The following is a 20698-nucleotide window of genomic DNA, read 5'->3' on the forward strand; positions in this document are numbered from 1 at the left end:
GAGCCGGTTCACTTCCTATAGGGACTGAAAACCAAGTGAGGAGATGGTGAGTGAAGGAGCAGCTTTTATACAAATTGTATCCCATAATATCCACACCAATCTTCAGGCAGTCTGACTATCCTGTGGGTAATCAGGGGTGGAAATGTCCCTTATGCTGTGTGAGAAGATCCAGCTGAGAGAGCTGTTTACTCGGTGCTTTGTGCTGAACTGTGTGACTGGAGCTGTATGTTGGATATTGAATGTGTTTATTGGAAGCATTTCTCTCTGATTTCCAGACTGTGTTTTGTTGATGGCTGATTCCTGAATATGAGAAGGTGAGGTGTCATTATATGGGAGGTACGGAATATCTGAGAACTCTTACTGATTTCCTGTTGTTGAATTCCATATGGTGGGAGCTGGTTGTTATCCTGCGGACTGTTCATGGGCAGCTGTGTTTGCGTTCTGGGATCTGTGTGGTCTTTTCAAATCGGTCCAAGACCCCATCTCTGTGACCATTCAGAAAATGGAAGAAACAAAATCTTGCATTCACTGAGACACTTTCATGAACACAGGTCTCCGAAAGCTTTTTGCAGCCAATGATATGCTTTAGTGTGTGCAATTTTTATGGGAATTGTGGCAGCCAGTGTGTGGACAGCAAGCTCCCACAGTTAGCAATGTGATATTTCCGATCATGTCTTTTTTTCTGGTGGCGTTCATTGAGCCAGACATAGGATCCCACAGAAACCAAGACTTTTAAAGTGAATTCAAACATTCCACTTTTTAAGAAGTATTGTAGAGATGACCCACATCCGTGGTAGGGAAACTATTAGAGAAAATTCTGATGGAGTGAATTACTACCCACTTGGAAAGACATGGATTAATTAGAGGTAGTTAACATGACTTTTAGTTAACAAGAGTTTATGGCTAACCTCAATGGTCATATTCTCTGGATTACTCCTGGTGTCATATGCCCGTGAGTTTTGATGGAGGAAACCAGGACAGATGAATGCCTGGCTCAGGGGAGCTGGTGCAAGATAGAGGGTTTTAGATTCCTAAATCACTTGGACCATGTTGTGGGAAGGTGGGACATGTACTGATGGGACAGTCTGTGCCTGAGCCAGTTTGGGACCGACATCCTTGCAGGTTGGTTCACTAGTGCTGTTGGAAAGGAGTATAAACTAGTCAGACAGGGGACGGGCCCAGAATATTGATGAAACCAAGAGACATCATGCTACAGCACAGAAAGCAAGTGAGTTCAGCAAGGTTGAGTGTCAAACGAGCAAGGCTGGATAGTCATTAACGCTAAGACTGTAATACGTCTGATTGATGAAACATGCAATATGATATTGTTGCCATCAAAGAAACATGACTGAGGGGAGGGCTGGACTGGGAACTTAGCATTTGAGGGTATAGGATCATTAGGTGAGACAGAGGAGTGTGTAAAAAGGGTGGCGGTATAGCACTATTAGTTAGGGATTAGTTACTGCAATAAGGAGAGATGATATCTTGGAATGATCCTCAAATGAAGCTTTGTCGTTAGAACTTGGAATGTTAAGGGGGCAGATACTTTACTGGGAGTGTATAAAGGGCCCCAAAAAGTCACTAGAAAATAGAAGATCACATATATAAGACATTCAAAGAGGTGTTTAAGAGTAATAATTGGTGAATTATGCAAGGGAAGTTCAATGTTCCCAACATAAATTGGGAGTGTCATAGAAAATCATGGAACATCTGTGGCAAGATTTTTGAATGCAGAGGGGCCAAATAGGGGCGTTTCTGTGCTGGATCTAGTTCTGGGGAGAGAAGCCGAACAAGTGTTCGATGTGGTAGTGGGGGAATGTAGAGGTGATAGCGACCACAACACGATATGGTTCAAATTTGTTTTGGACAAGGAAAAAATTACTGTGGATTTGGGGAAGTTAGATCTTTATTAAAATAAAGTAAGATCTGGCCACAATAGGCTGGGAACAGCTTCTTACGAGAAGGTCTGCAGCAGAGTAATGGGGAACATTCAAAAAGGAGCTGGGGAGAGTGCAGGTGCAACATGTACCCTTTAGGGGAAATGTAGGAGCAGTATGTTCAGAGAACTCTTTGACAGTTCAAGACTGGACAAGAAACAAGTGCCTATTTTAACAAGTCTCAAGGGAGCAATTCAGCTGTGGCCCTCCAGGAATACGGCAAGTGCAAAAAGGAACGTATCATAGCATCAGAAGAGCAAACATGTGGCACGAAAAACTTGTGAATAGGATTAGGGCACATCCTAAGACACTTTATGAACATATTAAAGGGACAAGGTTAACCAGAGAAAGTGCAGGGCCCGTTAGAAATCAAGGTAGAAACCTGGATGTGAAGCCCCAGGATATTGAAAGGATGTTGAGTGAATGCTTGTCTTCAGTGTTCACTCTGGAAAAAGAGAAGGTACAGAATTAAGGAAAAGGTACTGTGAGGAACCTGCGCTGTTGGACATAGGAACTCGGAAGGTATTGGAGGCTCTTTCGGCCTTAATGTCAGACAAATCACCTGGCCTGGATGAATTGCATCCCAGGCTGCTTTGGGAGGTGAGGCAGGATTTTTTTTTTAAATTAAATTTTTAAAATTCTTGTCTGGCCATAGGGAGAGTGCCAGAGGACTGGAGGACAGCAAATGTCATTCCATGTTTTAAGAGAGGAGTTAGAAATGAATCAGCAAAGACCAATGAGTTTGCCATCAGTGGTTGGGAAAGTATTGGAGAAAATAGTGAAGGAGCAAATTAATGTCTATTTGGAGGCTGTGCTTTGTTGTGGGCTCATTCCTGAATATGAGAAGGTGAGATGTCATTATCTGGGAGATGCAAAGTGTCTGAGGAGTCTGACTGATTCCTTATTATTGAGTTCTCTGTGTTTTGGGGACTGCTTATCATCCTGGAGACTGGGATTAGTCAGCTCTATATGTAGGTATTGGGACTTGCTTATTATCCTGGGACACTGATATTTTCAGACGGAGGGACTGTTTCCTCAATGGAACTGCAATGCTGAGGGTGTGTTGCCTTGTGGGGTAGCAGTACATAGATACACGGGTCTGATCTATACTCTCAAGTATATCCCATTACTTAGTGAGATCAGGGGGGTGTATCTGTGATTGATCTTCATACTCCTGTCCTTTCTCTGTCACTTCAAACCTTTAAAGGAAAAAAGTCTCAGACTGAATATTAACAATTAATCTCCCATTGATAATAGTTTGTGGAATTGAGTCCAATCTTCTGCAACTCTTAAAGGTACAAGGTGTTTGCCTTTTCACTCCTGAAATGTCTGCCTCTAATTTTTAGCAAAGCCCTTATCCCATACTCCCTGGGGTGGAGGAATCCAGAACTAGAGGACATAGGGTTAGAGTGAGAGGGGAAAGATTTAAAAGAGACCTAAGGGGCAACTTTCTCACGCAGAGGCTGGTGCATGTATGGAATGAGCTGCCAGAGGAAGTGGTGGAGGTTGATACAATTACAGCATTTAAAAGGCACCTGGATGGGGATTTGAATAGGAAGGGTTTAGACGGATATGCGCCTTGTGTTGGCAAATGGGACTAGATTAATTGAGGATATCTGGCCAGCATGGACAAGCTGGACCAAAGAATCTGTTTCTGTGTTGTACATTTCTAAGATTCTATGAGTCCACGACAGTGAAAACAGTTTAATAACTTCAATGCTTTGAACAGATCAATCATTAATTTCTAATAACTCTGAGGAGTATAACCCAAGTTTGTTTGATCTTTCCTACTAAATTGACCCTTGCAATCCAGGGTTTATTCCACTAAATCTATACTGCACTCCTTCCATGAGGCTTTTCCTTGTCTTATTGGATTTTGTAGTGGTTGTGTGGGACTGGAGTCATATAAAGCTGTACAGCATGGAAACAGACCCTTCTGTCCAACTCATCCATGCTGACCAGCTATCCTAAATTAATGTTGTCCCATTTGCCAGCATTTAGCCCATATCCCTCTTAAACCCTTCCTACTCAGGTACCCAACCAAATGCCTTTTAAATGTTGTAATTAAACCAGCCTCCATCACTTCCTCTGGCCTTCCATACTTGTACCAGACTCTGCGTAAAAAGTTTGTCCCTTTTGAATCTTTCCCCTCTCATCTTAAACCTCTAGTTTTAGACTCCTCTACCCTGGGGAAGTAACTTTGGTTATTCACTCTATTCATGCATCTCATAATTTAAAAAACCTGTATAAGGTCACCCCTCAGCCTCTGATGCTCCCATGAGAACAGCCCCAGCTTATTCAGCCTCTCCCTGTAGCTCAAACTCTCCAACCCTGGCAACATTGTTGTAAATCTTGACTGAATCCTTTCAAGTTGGGCAACATCCTTCCTATTAGCAGGGAGACCAGCATTGAATGCAGTATTCCAAACTTCCCTAACCAATGTTCTGTGCTTCCACAACACAACCTCCAAACACCAATATTGTACACACTGACCAATAAGTTTAACACCTAGATGTTTACTTGGTGCTTCATGCTGAACTGTTTGCCTGGAACTGTGAGTTGATATTGAGTATGTTTATTGGAAGCATTTCCCTTCTGATTTCCAGGCTGAGTTTTGTTGATAGTTAATTGCTGAATATGAGAAGGAGGTGTAATTACCTGGGAGGTGAAGAGTGTCTAAGGATTCTTACTGATTTCCTAACATTGACTTCTGTGTGTGTTGGGAGTGAGTTTTTCTCCTGTGAACTGGAAATGAAAGACATCGATGCTCAGCCTCTCTCATGCTAGGCTAGTCTATGATAGGGTGTGATTCTATGAAGGATTGTCCATTATTATCCCTGGCTCTCACTGTCATTTCCCAATATTGGTCAGCATCAGGTACATCTGGTACAGAGTGAGGTGCAAAATCCAATTATAGGAGAGACCAGCAATGCCCTGTCTCTGTTCATCTGCTGTTGAACCCCTGACTCAACTATTTTCCAATGCTTTTCTGGCTGCGATCACATTTTGCACTGTGACCCTGACCTCTGCTAAACCTCTGCTGCCCAGATTCCAACTGACAGCAAGACCCGTTCCCAACCACCCCATACACACACAATTGGCTCCTGGTCAAGCAACATTTTGATTTTAAAAGTCTCATCCTTCTTTGCGAATCCCTCCATGGCTTTGACAGTCTTTGTAATATCCAAAACAATGCTGCCTTTGTACCTGAAGACACATTTATTGAAATATCTTTTAATGCCTATTTTAATAATCTTAACCTGTAGACCTCAATCTTTCCCAAAAGCCTGGGCTTAGATTTGGTAGTTTTGTCCACTGCTGTGGCTGATATCTAAACTTGGAATATGCTCAGTTTTGTCCTTGGTTGTTTTCTGAATGTTGTTTGTATTTTCAAATTTCACCCCAAGTCCTTTAACTCCCTCCACAGCTCCCCCCAACCTTTCTGTAACCTCTTCAGAAATAAAAGGACTAACTAATTTTGGTTGAACCCTTCACAAGCACCTGATGTCCTAAAGCACTTTGTCGCCAGCGAAGTTCTGTTGAAGTGTGCTAGCTGTTGTAATGGAGGAAATTTGGCAGCCAGTGTGTGTAAGACAAGATCCTAAGAACAGGTGATCATGACCAGATGGTATGTTTTTATTGATGTTCGTTGAAATATTGTTACAGATTGCAGAGAGTTTGATAAATTTTAAAACCAATTTCAATTCCCACTGACCAACTTAAAGACATTGCAGAGATTTCAACTTTTAAAAGCTTTAATCATACAAACAAATACAAATCAACATTTACTGAGCAAGAAACCATCAGAACTGCTGATGCTGAATATCACAAGCAGAAGCATAAATTACTGAACAATGTAGCTCTGGCAGCATCTGTGGAGAGAAAGCTGAGTTTCAGGTCCACTGACCCTTCTTCAGTACTGATGACAGCAAGGAAGGGGTGGGGGAAGCGGGAGGAATAAATGATAAGTGGAGATAGAGCCATTGACTAAGCAGTACCCTAGTTGGCAACTGTTGCACTGCACTACAGAAAGTGTACAGCCCTTTAACATTTGAACATCCACATCACTGTTCAACTTTATGGTTATTGTCCACCAGGTCATTGATGAAGCAGCTGAAGGTGTTTGGGCCGAGGTCGCTACCCAGAGGAACTCTTGCAGAGATGTCCTGGAGCTGAGATGACTGACCTCCAACAACCATAACCATCTTCTTAGCGACAGGTAAGACTCTAATTGTTGGGAGTTTGCCACGATCGATTTCAGTTTTGCTAGGGTTCCATGCTGCCACTCTTGGTTGAATGCAGCCTTAGTGTCAAGGATTGTCATTCTCACCTCACCTCTGGCGATACTGACCATAATACGGTTACGTTTGCAATAGCAATAGCCAGGGATAGGTATATACCATAGGGAGAGAGGTATAACTGGGGGAAAAGCAAATTTGATGCATTTGGGCAAGAATTAAGATGCACAGGATGGGGCAGGAAACTGCAGGGGATGCACACACTTGAAATGTGGAGCTCATTCAAGGAACAGATACTGCGGGTACTTGATAAGTATATACCTATCAGTCAGGGAGATGGTTGTCAAGAGAAGGTGCGATGGTTTACTAAAGAAGTTGAATCTCTTGTCAAGAGGAAGAGGAAGAATTAGAGGATGAGGTGTGAAGGCTCAGATAGGGGGCTTGAAAGTTATAAGTTAGCCAGAAAAGATGTAAAGAGAGGGCTAAGAGGAGCCAGGAAGCAACGTGAAAAGTTGTTGGTGGATAGGACCAAGGAAGACCCTAAGGTCTTCTATAGATGTATCAGGAACAAAGGAATGACTCGAGTAAGGTTCGGGCAAAGTTGTGTGTGGAATCTGAGAACTTTTCATCAGTGTTCACATCGGAAAAGGGCAATTTTAGTGAGAACACGGAGCTACAGGTTACAAGATTAGATGGGATTGAGATTGACAAAGAGGTTTTCACAATTTAGGAAGATTTGAAAATAGATGGGACCCCTGGGCTGGATGGTATTTATCCTCGGATTCTCTAGGAAGGATGGGAGAAGATTGCAGAGCCTTTGGCTTCGAGCTTTATATCATCATTGTGTCAGAAAACTGTAGGATAGCAAATATTGTTCCCTTGTTGAAGGGGGGACAACCCTGGTAATTATAGACCAGTGAGCCTTACTTCGGTTGTGGGTAAGGTGTTGGAAAAGGTTATAAGAGGTAGGATTTATACTCATCTGGAAAGGGATAATTTGATTAGGGATAGTCCACACGGTTTAGTGAAGGGTAGGCCATGCCTCACTAATCTTATTGAGTTCTTCTAGAAGGTGACAAAACAGGTGGATGAAGGTAAAGCAGTTAATGTGGTGGATATGGACTTCAGCAAGGTGTTTGATAAGGTTCCACATGGGAGGCTATTGCACAAAATATGGAGTTTAGGGAATAAAGGTGATTTAGCGGATTGGAACAGAAATTGGCTAGCTGAAAGAATACAGAGGGTGGTGATTGTCGGGAAATGTTCATCCTGGACCTCAATTACCAGTGGTGTGCTGCAAGGATCTGTATAGGGGCCACTGCTGTTTGTCATTTTTATAAATAATCTGGATGTGGGCTTAGAAGGATGGATCAGTAAATGTGCAGATGAGACTGAGGTAGGTAGAGTTGTGGATAGTGCCGAAGGATGTTGTGGGTTCCAGAGGGACATAGATAAGGTGCAGAGCTGGGCTGAGAAGTGGTAAATGGACTTTAATGTGGAAAAGTTTGATGTTGTTCACTTCAGACGAAATAACAGGAATGCAAAGTACTGCAAATTCTTGACAGTGTAGATAACAGAGAGAGCTTAGTGTCCAGGTTCATAAATCCCTGAAAGTTGCCATCCAGGTCAATAGGGTTGTTAAGAAGACATATGGTGTGTTGGCGTTTATGGGTTGGGAGATTGAGTTTTGGAGCCATAAGGTCACGCTTCAGCTGTACAAGACACTGATAAAGCAGTACCTGGGGGACTGCATGCAATTCTGGTCACTGCATTATAGGAAGGATGTGGAAACCTTGGAAAAGTTTCAGAGGGGATTTACTCAGATGTTGCCTGGTATGAAAGGGAGGTCTTATGAGTAAAGGCTGAGGGAACTGAGACTGTTTTCATTGGAGAGAAGAAGGTTGAGAGGTAACTTAGTCGAAACGTATCAGATAATCAGAGGGATAGATAGGTGGACAGTAAGTGCCTTTTTCCTGGATGGTGAAGGCTAACAAGAGGGGGCATAGCTATAAATTAAGGCATGATAGATTTTCGACAGATATTAGGGGTAGTTTCTTCACTCAGAGAACAGCAGGGGTGTGGAATGGCATGCCTGCAGCAGTACTAGACTTGCCAATGTTAAGGGCATTTAAATGGGCATTTGACAAGCATATAGATAATATTGGAACGGTGTAGGTTAGATGGGCATCAGATTATTTTCTCAGGTCGGCGCAACATCAAAGACTGAAGGGCCGGTACTGCACCGTAATGTTCTGTGTTCTGGAATTCAGCTCTTCTGTCCATATTTGAACCAAGATTGGAATGAGGTAGGGAGATGAATTGCCCTGATGGAATCAACTGGGCGTCACTGAACAGTTTGTTGCTGAGCAGATGCTGCTTGATAGCACTGTTCCATCACTTTACTGATGATCGAGAGGAGACTGATGGGATGATTGTTGGCTGGGTTGGGCTTTTCCTGCTTTTTATGTGCAGACGTACCCTGGGCAATTTGCCACATATTTTGGGTGGGTGCCATTGTTGTAATTGTTGTATTGGAACAGTTGAACTAGGGGAGCAGCAAGTTCTGGAACACAAGTGTTCAGTATGATGTTAGGGTCTGTAACCCTTGCAGTATCCAGCATCTCCAACAGTTTCTTGATATCACATGGAGTGAATTGAATTGGCTGAAAACTGGTATCTGTAATGCTGGGGACCACTGAAATAGGCCAAAAATGATCATCTACTGGCCTTGTCTGGCTGAAGATTGCTGGAAAAGCTTCCGCCTTATCTTTTGCCCTGATGTGCTGGGCTCTTCCATCATTAAGGATGGGGATATTTGTGGAGCTTCCTCCTCCTGCAAGTTGTTATATCATCCACCACCATTCCCAACTGGACATGGCAGGACTGTAGAACTTAGATCTGGCCCTTTGGTTGTGGGCTCACTTGGCTTTGTCTGTCACTTGCTGCTTATGCTGTCTGGTAGCTTCACCAGGTTGACTCCTCAACTTCAGGTATGCCCGGTGCTGCGTCTGGCATACCCTCCCACACTCTCCATTGAACCAGGGTTGATCCCCTAGCTTGATGGTAATGTTTGAGTTGGGGATTTCCTGGGCCATGAGGTTGTAAATTATGCTGGAGTACAATTCTATTGCTGTTGATTTTCCACAGCGCCTCTTGGATGCTCAGTATTGAGTTGCTAGAGCTTTTGAAAATCTGTCCCATTAAACACGGTGATAGTGCCATATGAATGGGCAACTGTCTGTGTGGATTTTGCACATTCTCCCTGTGTCTGCATGGGTTTCCTCTGGGTACTCCGGTTTCTTCCTACAATTCAAAGATGTGCAGGTTTGGTGAATTGGCCGTGCTAAATTTCCCATAATGTTCAGGTGTGTGTAGGTTAGGTGCATTAGTCAGGGGTAAATGTAGGGTAATTGGGTATGGGAGTTACTCTTGGGAAGGTTGCTGTGGGCTTGTTGGGCTGAAGGGCCTGTTTGCACACTGTAAGGATTCTATCGATTCTATAAAAAATGATGGAGGTTATTCTCAATGTAAAGATAGGATTTTATCTCCAAAAGGATTGTGCAGTGGTAGCTATTACAAATACTGTCATGACAGATGCATGTGCAGCTGGCAGATTAGTGAGGATGAGGTCAAGTATGTTTTCCCCTCATGTTGGTTTGCAGTTGGCCTACTGCAGACTCAGTTTAGCAACTATGTCCTTTAGGACCTGACCAGCTTGATGAGTGCTACTGCTACTGAGCCCCTCCTGGTGTGAATATTGAAATACTCCATCCAGAGTACATTTTCTGCCCTTGTCATCCTCAGTGCTTCCTCTAAAAGTTGTTCAATGTGGAGGCATACTGATTCCTAAGCTGAGGGAGGATGGTATGTGGTAATCAACAATGGGTTTCCTTTCCCATGTTTAACCTGAATCCACAAGGCTTCATGAGTCCGGAACCAATGTTGAGGACTCCCAGGGTAACTCCTGAAGAGCTGTGTACAACTATGCAGCCTAAAGTCTATGAGATACTGTTTCTCACAATTTGGAAAGACAGTTTGCAACGTAACAATTTATAAAGTCCACATTCATCCTACCCTCCTGACTGGGCCTTCTCCATTGTGGGGAGGATTGGAGTGGGCTGGAGGGGCACTCTCCAAGCTCCTCAAGACTCAACCAGCTTTGATCATCCTCTTAATATTTTTGCCTGAAGGTACTTAAACATTGTCTGGCTGTTGTGTGCTGGGCTCCAACATGTTATGAATGGAAATACTCATGGAGCCACCTTCTCCAGGTACTTGACAAGTTGTACACAATTCTCAACAAAGTATTGTAGGGTGATAGAGCTGATTGTGCAACTGATTAGCTCTGCTTATTACCTACTATTCTTGGTGTTTAGCCTACATGTAGGCCTGTGTTACATTCACTAGATTCAGACATGGATTTGAATGCATCACCTCCTGCTACTGCTGATGGCTAACTGCACCTCATGTACACCCAGTTCTTGGATCTATCCAAAGTCTACTTCTCTAGTGATGGTGAAGTACTCCTTCATCAATGGGGAAGGGAGTGATAACTTCTCATGGAGCCCTGATACTCCATGGAGTCACTAGTAAGGACTTTTCACCTGCCAATAGAATGAGACAATTCCAGGGATGGTGGTTCAGGAGTCTGGGATGTTTCCAGATTGACATAATTCAGTATGTATCCCTGCTATTTGACCAGTCTATGGGCAACGCTACTTCACTTAAGGACTTGTCCTCCAATCTTGCTAAGAAAGATTTTTCTGGACTGAAGTCAGCTTCATTTCTTTCTTATCGAATACCCGGGTTGTCTGTATCTCTATGACTTTTCTCTTATTATTGGATTTTGTAGGTTGTTTATCATTGTTTGCTTAATCACCTCAGAGGGTATTTCAGAATCAACCATGTTTTTTGGGCCTGGAGTCACATGTAGACCAGACCAGGCAGTTGGAGCAGGTTCCTTTCCCTGAAGGACAACATCTATGTTTTTACGATCACCGGGAAGTTTTCATCTTTTTATTTTGAATCATTTAGCACAATTTGTTAAATGCCAAGATTTATTAACTTCACCTCCACAATATGGTTGAAGTGAAGAGGAGAGATGCCTTTTAGGGAAAGCGAGGTAAATACATGAGGAAGAATGGAACAGAAGGATCTGCTGATAGTGTGAGATGAAGAGGGATGAGAGGAAGAGTGTACAATAGCATGCATCAATTGGGCCAAATGGCCTGTTTCCCAATGTAATTTACTATGTGTAACTTTCTGTGGTTGGATTTGAATTATCAGTCTCTGGATTCCTAATCCAGCACTTGAATTTATATTCAGCTGCCACACCTGAAGATACATTTATTGAAATGTCTCATGCCTTCTTTAAATATTTCACGTGAAGGCCTTAGTCTTTTTCAAAAGCCTGGGGCTACATTTAGTAGTTTTGCCCAGTGCTGTAGCTGAGAGCTGAATTTGGGGTGTGCAATCTGAGTGAATGCAGTGTATCTGATTTCCATTAATAAACCAAATTCCTTAAATCAGCTGTTTGCCCATTGTGTTTTTAGAATATCAGAAATAGAACACAGAACAGTACAAGACTGGAACAGGACCTGTAGCCCACCATGTCTGGATCCAAGATGATGTCATACTTTTTTTCATATTTTATTTACAAAGCCCAGCTGCACATGGTCCATATCGCTTTACTCTCTGCCTGTTTGTGTGTCTGTTTAGCTGCTTCTTGAATGTTGCTATTCTATCTGCTTCTGTCAATTCCCCCGTAGCACAGCCCAGGGTTTTCTGAAATAATTTTGGAAATCAAGGAAGAGATTTCTAAATCTCTACTTAATTCATATTTCTATTGAATTTCTTTTTATGATAAATGCATGCACTAAGAGTATGACTACTCCTCATTGGCATTGCTTAATCTCAGAGTGAGTTGACAGCCCATTTTCCACATATCTGACTGCATTTTCCATTGCATTCACAGTCTTTGGGAAGATGGGGTCTCTGTAGAGGAAAGAAAGTAGTCACATTGTCTGCTCCTGGTCACTATCTAGTGTCCTTTTATGATACAGAGGGAAGCTGACAGTTCAATGAGGAAAAATGACTCATATTTGATTTTCCATAGTCTCTTCAGCAAAGGAAGCAGGAAGTTAGATTTCCTACAGAATGGAAACAGGCCATTTGGCCCAACAAGTCTACACTGACCCTCCGAGGAGTAACCCACCCAGACCCATTCCCCCACTCTATATTTACCACTGACTAAGGCAACTAACCCAATCTAGTGTGGCCAGTTCACCTGGCCTGCACATCTTTGGGCTGTGGGAGGAAACCAGACCACCCATGTGCAAACTCCACCCAGACAGTCGCCCAAGGCCGGAATTGAACCCAGGTCCCTGGCGCTGTGAGGCGGCAGTGCTAACCACTGAACCACCGTGCCACCTGGTGATAGCTGAATTTTTCTTTTTCCTGTTTTACAGAAGGACTACATCGTACTACATCGGAGAATACAGAGAGGATAGACACCACAGATAGATCCTGGCCACCACCCAAAGAACAACGACACAACTATGGAAAGACTTTCAGATACTTCACAGTATTGCTCAACACAAAGAAAGTTGTGCAGCGAAACCATCATCTGGAAATCGGTTGGGTCAGGGGAGCTTTGACATTTCATTACATCTGAAACTGATGGTTCTGTGAGGTGTTCCATCAGAACCAACCTTTGTGAAGCTTCAGCTCTGCTGATCAGTCAAATTGAATCTGGAAAGAAGTCTGAGTGTTTCCAAGTGTGGTAAGAGCATTGAGCATCAGTTATGCACTGAGCCTCTTGAACCACTGACTAATTCCTGCAGGTGAGAGATTGTTCCAGTGTGAGGTATGTGAGAAGGGTTGTTCGGTCTTCATGGATACAAATTTATAAGTGTGAACACAAGACCAGCATAATGGAAGGGAAGGCCTTCAAGTGTGAGGTGTGCAGTAGAGCCTTTGCACATGCATCAACGCTGGTGAATCACAGACGCATTCACACTGGTGAGAAACCATTCATGTGTGAGGTGTGTAACCAGGGGTTTGCACAGTCCTCAGGTCTGGTGAAACATCGGCGCATTCATACAGGGGAGAAACCATTTACTTGTAATGTGTGCGACAAATCATTCTCACAGTCATCAAATCTCCGTGTGCACCAACACATTCACACCGGGGAGAAACCGTTCATGTGTAAGGTGTGCAACAAGTCATTCTCTCGGTCATCGCCCTTCCTCATACATCAATACATTCACACTGGAGAAAAACCATTCACGTGCCAGGTGTGTGACAAATCATTTTCGTCTTCCTCGGATTTACGCATACATCGACGCAGTCACACAGGGGAGAAGCCATTCACATGTGAGGTGTGCGAGAAAGCATTCTCATCATCATCGGATCTCCGCAAGCACCAACGGGTTCACAGTGGACTGAAAACCTTTACCTGTGAGCTCTGTGACAAATCCTTCTTGGAATCATCAAACCTTCGCAAACATCAACGAATCCACAGGGGGGAGAAACCATTCAATTGTAAGGTTTGTGACAAATCATTCTCGCAGTCATCGAATCTCCTGGTCCATCAGAGGATTCACACAGGAGTGTAACTCTTCATGTTAGAGATATGAAATCCAGCATTTTCGATGTTATTGAATCTTCTCTGTCAGTAAGGGGATCCACAGAGGGAGTAACCCTTTGTCTGTGAGGTTTGTACTGAATGTCTGATCGTGCTGTTGACCCTTCTGGGATATCACAGGAAAAGCACAGGGGAGAAACTGTTGAATTGTGACATTTCTGGAAAAACACTTCCACTCACTCTTCCAATTTCTTGAAGTGACAATGGATCCATGCTGATGAGAAAGTATTTCAGTGAAAGTGTGTGACAAGACTCTCACAGTCAGTGTAATCCCTCGTCTACCAGTGTGCTCAGGAATGGGAGAAACCCTGTTTGTGTGAGCTCTGTAATGAAGATTTCATGCAGTTCCTGGAGCTTCTGGGGCATTTTTGAATGTACTCTAGGATCTACCTAATTAAGTTCTTGCCCAAATCATTATCGGTATGTTTACCTGTGCACAGTCTCCCTGTGCAGGATGTTCAGTGGGACTGGGACACAGCACAAGAAGCAGCTTTCACTCCCATCAAACAACTAGTGATGACATCACCAGTGCTGAGGGATGATGATGTAACAATGGAGTCACCCTGCAGTGTGATGTCAGTGAAACAGGACTTGGAGTAACCCCCAGGCAGTGAGGACAGCCCGCTGTGTTTGGGTCCAGATTGAGAAAGAGAGTTTGTGTATTGGCTTTGAGTGTGAGCATTTCAACTCATGCTGGTTTGTGAGAGAGGCAGTGATTGTACAGTCTGAACACAAGCCATTTCAAAGCATTTTCTTCTCAAACCATTTCTGTCTGCTTCAAAGCATTTGAGCAGGTCTTTACTTTGTTTTGTTTGATAGTCAAGTCCAAGAAAGCAAGTTCTGCAGAGATGTTGTCACCTCAATTGGACTCAGTGAAAGCAATTGAGCAAATCTATTGTTTACCCTCTGTCATTGAGGTACAACCCGAGGGGTTGCTCCTGTCCAGAATATACTGCTGAGGCAGATCAGTTGAGCATCCAGAAGACAGGCGAATACTCGGCACCTACATGGGAAATTAGCAAGGAGTTCAAGTTGATAATGATAAGCCTGTGGTTCAGTAGCTGGAGCAGGCATGAGTATAGGGGAAGTATCAGCCACTTATCTCCATTGGTTGTGTTAAAGTCTGACGCCTATAGAATAAATTCCACAGCCTGGGTTCAGCAGACAATTCTGATCCCAGCACTGGATAGTCAGTGATGTACACGAATGTTTTCCAGTTTATCACCTGGAATGATTCATGATTGTGGTCGAATATGTGTTTTTGGTGTTGGGGGAAGGGCTCTTTCAAAGTATTGAAACTTCCCAAGCTTTGTGTAGAAGAGAATATTTGAGATGAAATGTGAATATCACCTCCTGTTCGGCGCTGAAATAAAATGACTTGCCTTGCCTTTTATATCATAACTAATTTAAGGTGTTCTGGAAGGGACCTTTACAAACATTACAAATAAGATGTACAGTGAGATTAATGAGATGTTCCACAGTCATGTGGTGAGCTAACATTTTTCTATGGATAGAAAAAGAAAGTGCGAGTCCTTGAGACCATTTGAAATATGGGCAGAGGTTGGTCTTTTAGCTGCTTGAATTGGCTTCAATAAGATCATTCCTTGCCTTTCCCTGTAAATCTTAATTCCCTTACTGATCGTAGAATCTGTCTCTCTCAGCCCCAAATATGCACAAGGACTCTTCCCCTACAGCTCTCTGTGGCAATGAAATACAACACTCCAAGATGAAATTCATGCTTAACTCAGTGCATCTATGTAAGAAACAAACTCAATAAAATTATACGAGACCACCAAAGCTGGAAACAAGACAATTTATTTTACGATCTTGCAAGAAAGGACCCCAATTGCAGAAAGCAATTGAGGTGAAGAGGATTCAAAGTACTACACAGTTATACCTTTAACCTGAGTGAGGTCACCTCTCCAGACTCCTAATTACCCAATCTCTCTTACTAGGCTATACAACTGCCCATCTTCACTCCACCCTTGTTACTTCCCCTTCCCCATGTTGGTAATTTTCCCTGCTGTTAATGCTGACATGATCATAATTATTTTGTCGACAGTTCACTAAGATACATTTTGTATCAATACTGGGTACATTCCATTCTCTGTACATTTCATCAATTTTGTATCATTCTTGTACAGCTCAGGCATTTGGTTATCTCAGTTTTTGCTGAAAACTTAATTTTAAAAGAGTTAACTTGCTTATATTAATTAAATTCCAGAATTAGTATTTAATTAACCATACGTATTCACGAAAAGTAAAGATGCACTTTCCTAAGTACCTGCAGAGTTAATAGTTTTCCTGCTGGACCCCTTTTCTGCATGCTTTTTCTATATCTTCAAAATCAACACTTTTCCCCATTTCTAACAACGCCTCCATTTCTTTACTTTTACCATTTGTTGTTTTTAAAATTTTTATTTTCTGCCATCTTTTCACCCTAAGGTGCAGAGGTTCACAATCTTGCTGTTTCTATTACTCTTTCTTGTGTGCTTACTTTTCTCATGACCATCATTGATTTGTTGTCCTCCTAAGGACGTTATCAACTTACTCATTATCCACTTTAACACGTTAAATCCTATTATTAAACCTACTATTATCAGTAATACATAAATGCCTAAATTAGCTAACCATTTTCCCAACTGGTCAGTCCCCAATCACCCCATTCCCATTTCTCATCTTTTCAAAGTTTATTCTCAATTTCTTTTATATTCTTTATGTTTTTCTTTACTATTTCTGCCTTATCTTCCACTATGAAAGAGGTGTCCGGGATGAAGATGCAGCATTTCTTACCAATCAGCGCACAAGTTCCCCCTTTTTCTGCCAAGAGATAGACTAAAGCCATTTGATTCTGTAAAGCTGTTAGTCTTGTTGCGATCAGTTCGGTGGTTATGGCCAATATCTGGGATTGAGTTTGTCCCATTGTGCCGGCGGTATCATTAATTAAATTTTCAAGGGCAGCCGCCAGTTTCTGTATTTCCACCCCTGCTCTTGTAGTGCTGTAGCTTGGGAGTAGTGTCTGCAGCAGACGGTCTCCTTCAGGGACCTCTCGGGTCTCACGTCTTATCCCCCCCTCCTTCCTCGAGTTGGGCTCATGTTTTTCTATTCGGAGGTGAGGGACTATATAGGCTAGGTAACAGCAACCACTCCAGCCTTTCTTGTTTTGGGGCAATGCTTATTCACTGCTCCTTTTAGTGGGGAAATTCTGAGGCTATTGATAACATCTCGAATTTTTGGGGCTGGTCTTGGGAACCATCCTGCAAACTTATAGGTACTCCTTTCATATTATTTGAGCCTGAGTCAAATTGTTGTACATCGTATACTTCCTCTTTAGTGAGCAGTATTACCGAGGTGGGGATTCCAGATTCGCCATGGTGTGGAATTTCTGCACAGAGCCAGCAGTTGGCGAGTATCTCCTGTTTGGCATAATTTTGGCATAATGTCATAAAGTGATTTTTCCCGTTTCCTTGAACATTTAGTACTACTAACGTTATAATACTATACCAGTACCCACCCATCTCTGAACCCTGCCTATTGCCCTATCTTAATCTTTTAGGCACCAGGGAGAGGTGAGTCCACACATCCCTTACAATCAATACAATATATATCATCAAACATTAAAAGAGTTTTTTATCTTAGTTCATTCCCTCTTTTTCAGCTTAACTTTCAGAGGGTTGTCTGTAGGATGAGTGTGCCACTCCGCCAATGGGGTGTTCACAGGACCTTTGACACGAGTGTGATGACTCCACCCTTTCCCAGCAGTTCGGATAGCTGTCTCAGTAGCCAGGAGGGTTAGGAATGGCCCCTCCCAGCTCGGTTCGAGTTTGGTATCTTTCCAGGTCTTGATCAAGACCCAATCACCCGGTTGTCGAACTCAAGTGGAGGTATCTGAGTCAACGGACCCTTCTTCCTAAAGGCAGACAAAGAAGAGCCCAGCGTCACAATATAGTTCTTTAAAAACTTATCATTGAACTCTACAATTGATAACTCCCCTCTTCCACCCAAGAGAGGTAATCCAAACATCATCTTATAAGGAGAGAGACCTAGATCATGTCTAGGAACAGTCCTAATGCGTAGCAATGCGATAGCTTTGTCCATGGTAATCGAGTCTCTAGGACTAGCTTAGATAATTGCTTCTTTAAGATTTGATTCATTCGTTCCACCCACCCAGAGGAGGGTGGGTGCGAAGGGGTGTGGAATTCCCAACAGATCTCTAATCCTGCCATTACTACTTGTAAGATCTTTGGAAGTAAAATGGCTACCTTGGTCTGAATCTATACTTTCCACCATTTCATATCATGGGATGATATGTTCGAGGAGGGTTTTTTACCACTCCTTTTGAGGTGGCTAATGACATTGGGAAAGTTTCCACCCACCCGGTTAAGTGGTCTACTAGGACCAACAGGTACTTCTGTTTTCCCACTGGGGTGAGTTCGGTGTAATCCACCTGTATACTTTGGAAGGGTCTCACCCCTGGGTTTCTTCCTCCTTTGAGCCCTTCCCTTATTATTTTATACATACTTAGAATCAGTGTAAATTGATTCCCGATTTTCTATTTGTTTTAAAGCTTGATTTAATGCGTACAATTCACAGGTCTGGGCTGACCATGTGTTAGGCAGCCAATACTCCTCCTCTGTTTGGTTTTTGATACTGTCCACTACTGCATATCCATTGTGTCTTTTTCCTTCCACTACTCTCGATGATCCATCAATAAACAAGCTATGCCCGATCATGTAAAGATAGATCTCTCAGGTCCTGTCTAATTTTGGTTTGATACTCTATGATATCTAAACAGTCATATTCTGGATTCTCGTTTGTCTAGAGATTCTCCATCTAGAGGTAAGAAGGGAGCTGGGTTTAGACAGGTGTCTGTTGCTAACATCAGGTCATCTTTTTCCATCAGGATGGCCTCGTCAACCATCTCCCCTGCCTTTTGGTTTAACACAGTTCTGACTTGATGGGACGTACTAACTACGATAAGGCTGCTCCATCTGCTGTCTTTGCAGCTCTCAAATCCTTTAGTCCCTTTTCCTCCCCTGCAGCAAACAACGGGGCACCCCGAAAATCTGAAACCGTAGGTATCAGGGAGTACATCACTGCTCCTTGTGGACTCAGGGTCGCTTCTTTAACTACCTCTTCGACCATCCATTTCCCCTTACTTCCAGGTCATTCCCCTTCTGATGTCTGTTCATATGAACTACCACTATTTCTCTCAGGAGTAACAGGGATTCCAGCACTTGTTTTATCAATTCCTCACGAGCTAGTTCTTTTCCTCTGATATTTATCAGTCCTCTTTCTTGCCATTTTTTTAAAACATATATTTGCAATCTGTACATATCGTTCCTTTTTGTTTTCTAAAATTCTGAGAGCTCTTTCTAGGGCGTAGAGTTCACAAGTTTGGGCTGACCAGCCGTTAGGCAGTCTTTCAGCCGCGATAATGCTTCCCTCTGTCCCATCTGCTACAGCATATTCATTATATCTTTTACCCTCAATCATCCGGGAGGAACCGTCGATAAACAACCAAGCTCCCGCATGCAACGGTACGTCTCTTAAGTCCATTCGCACTTTAGTCTGATATTCAGTAATATCAATGTTCTGGATTGCCAGGGGCCACCCGGTCTCTCTCCGCCACAGAAATGCAGCTGGATTCAAGCAACTGTCTGTGACTAACACAAGGTCATCCTGTACTATTAAGATTGTCTCATAAGTCAAGATCCTAGAGTCTGTGAGCCATCATCCTGCTTTCAGATTTAGTATGCTCCGTACCTGATGATGGGTGCTGACTATTAAGGCTCCCCCAAAAGGCTCTCCTCTACCAATAAGGCTGTTGCTGCTACTGCCTGCACACACTCTGGTCAGTAATGTAGCTTTCCATTCTTTAATTAACAATGAATTAATGCAGTTCATGTTTTAAATTAACCATGAATCAATATGACAGGTCACTGAGAATATGTGAAGGAATCCTGCCAATTAATATTGATTCAGATTAACACAATTGATTTATTATAAATATTAATTATTAATTATATATATTATATAATTCAGGGTTGAAATGCAACAAGTGACTAAAACATTTTTTTAAAAACTGTAATTGCGCAGTTCTGTTTGTTTACCAGTCAGTTGTGACTTCTCATTTTGTTTCTGTAATTGTTTTGCTCAAGCACATTCATTTTTAAGAACCTCAACAGATTCCACAGCACCTTTTGCAGTTAATTCAATCCCCAATTTGGTGGCAATATCTCGTCATGAGCGCAAAACTGATTCTTCGTGCCTCTCATCACAAAACTGTAACCATAATCCAATTAACTTTTTTGTTCCCACTCCCTTGGGCTTAAAATTTAAGAATGACCTTGCTGCCCCCGTATCGACCAGGAAAACTACATCCTCTTTGTAAGGTCCCACCTTTAAATTTATCAAGAGTTCCTGGTGGGTCCCCAAGGGCAGGAACCCCTGACACCCCTATTTTTCTTCAAGGTTCATAAACGGCATTGCCTTTACTTCCTTTTTCGGATAGGGACACACTCTCTTAAAGTGACCTGTCTTTCCACAGTAATAACGTCCCGCCTGTAGAGATTTCCAGTTTGATCCGTGTTCCTGTCTACCAGACCCCTTAACATCTCCTCCCTGATCCCTCCTCCTCCCTTTATTTTCAGCATGTTGCCCACCACCGTTCCGGTTTCCTTCTCCTTTTAGTTTTGTCCTTTATTATCTCATCAACCATGGCTATCAATATTCTTGCCTTCTGTTTCTGCTTCTCATGTTACGTTGCCAGATCAATTGCTGAGCCGATTTAACCAACTGAACAGCTTTAGGGCCATCCCATGGCCATTCCTCATCACCCAATGTTTTGTTTAGACTTGATTTTTTAAAGAAATATT

At 42.7% G+C, this 20698-nt stretch overlaps 1 protein-coding gene across 2 annotated transcripts; it reads left to right on the forward strand.

Moving 5' to 3' along the window:
• The first annotated feature begins 13 nt into the window (after positions 1-13).
• Positions 14-15604, forward strand: LOC132832522 (zinc finger protein 271-like). 2 transcript variants are annotated; one of them, XM_060850605.1, is made up of 3 exons: positions 14-46; positions 6035-6156; positions 12643-15604. In XM_060850605.1, the coding sequence occupies exon 3, from the start codon at positions 13108-13110 to the stop codon at positions 13789-13791; it is 684 nt and encodes a 227-aa protein (XP_060706588.1). In that variant the 5' UTR covers positions 14-46; positions 6035-6156; positions 12643-13107; the 3' UTR covers positions 13792-15604. The 2 variants fall into 2 exon arrangements, with proteins under 2 accessions (XP_060706588.1, XP_060706587.1); XM_060850604.1 differs by lacking the exon at positions 14-46 and adding an exon at positions 244-314.
• Positions 15605-20698: the final 5094 nt, after the last annotated feature.

The sequence above is a fragment of the Hemiscyllium ocellatum genome, chromosome 35, assembly GCF_020745735.1.
Source record: "Hemiscyllium ocellatum isolate sHemOce1 chromosome 35, sHemOce1.pat.X.cur, whole genome shotgun sequence".
NCBI classification, from domain to species: Eukaryota; Metazoa; Chordata; class Chondrichthyes; order Orectolobiformes; family Hemiscylliidae; genus Hemiscyllium; species Hemiscyllium ocellatum.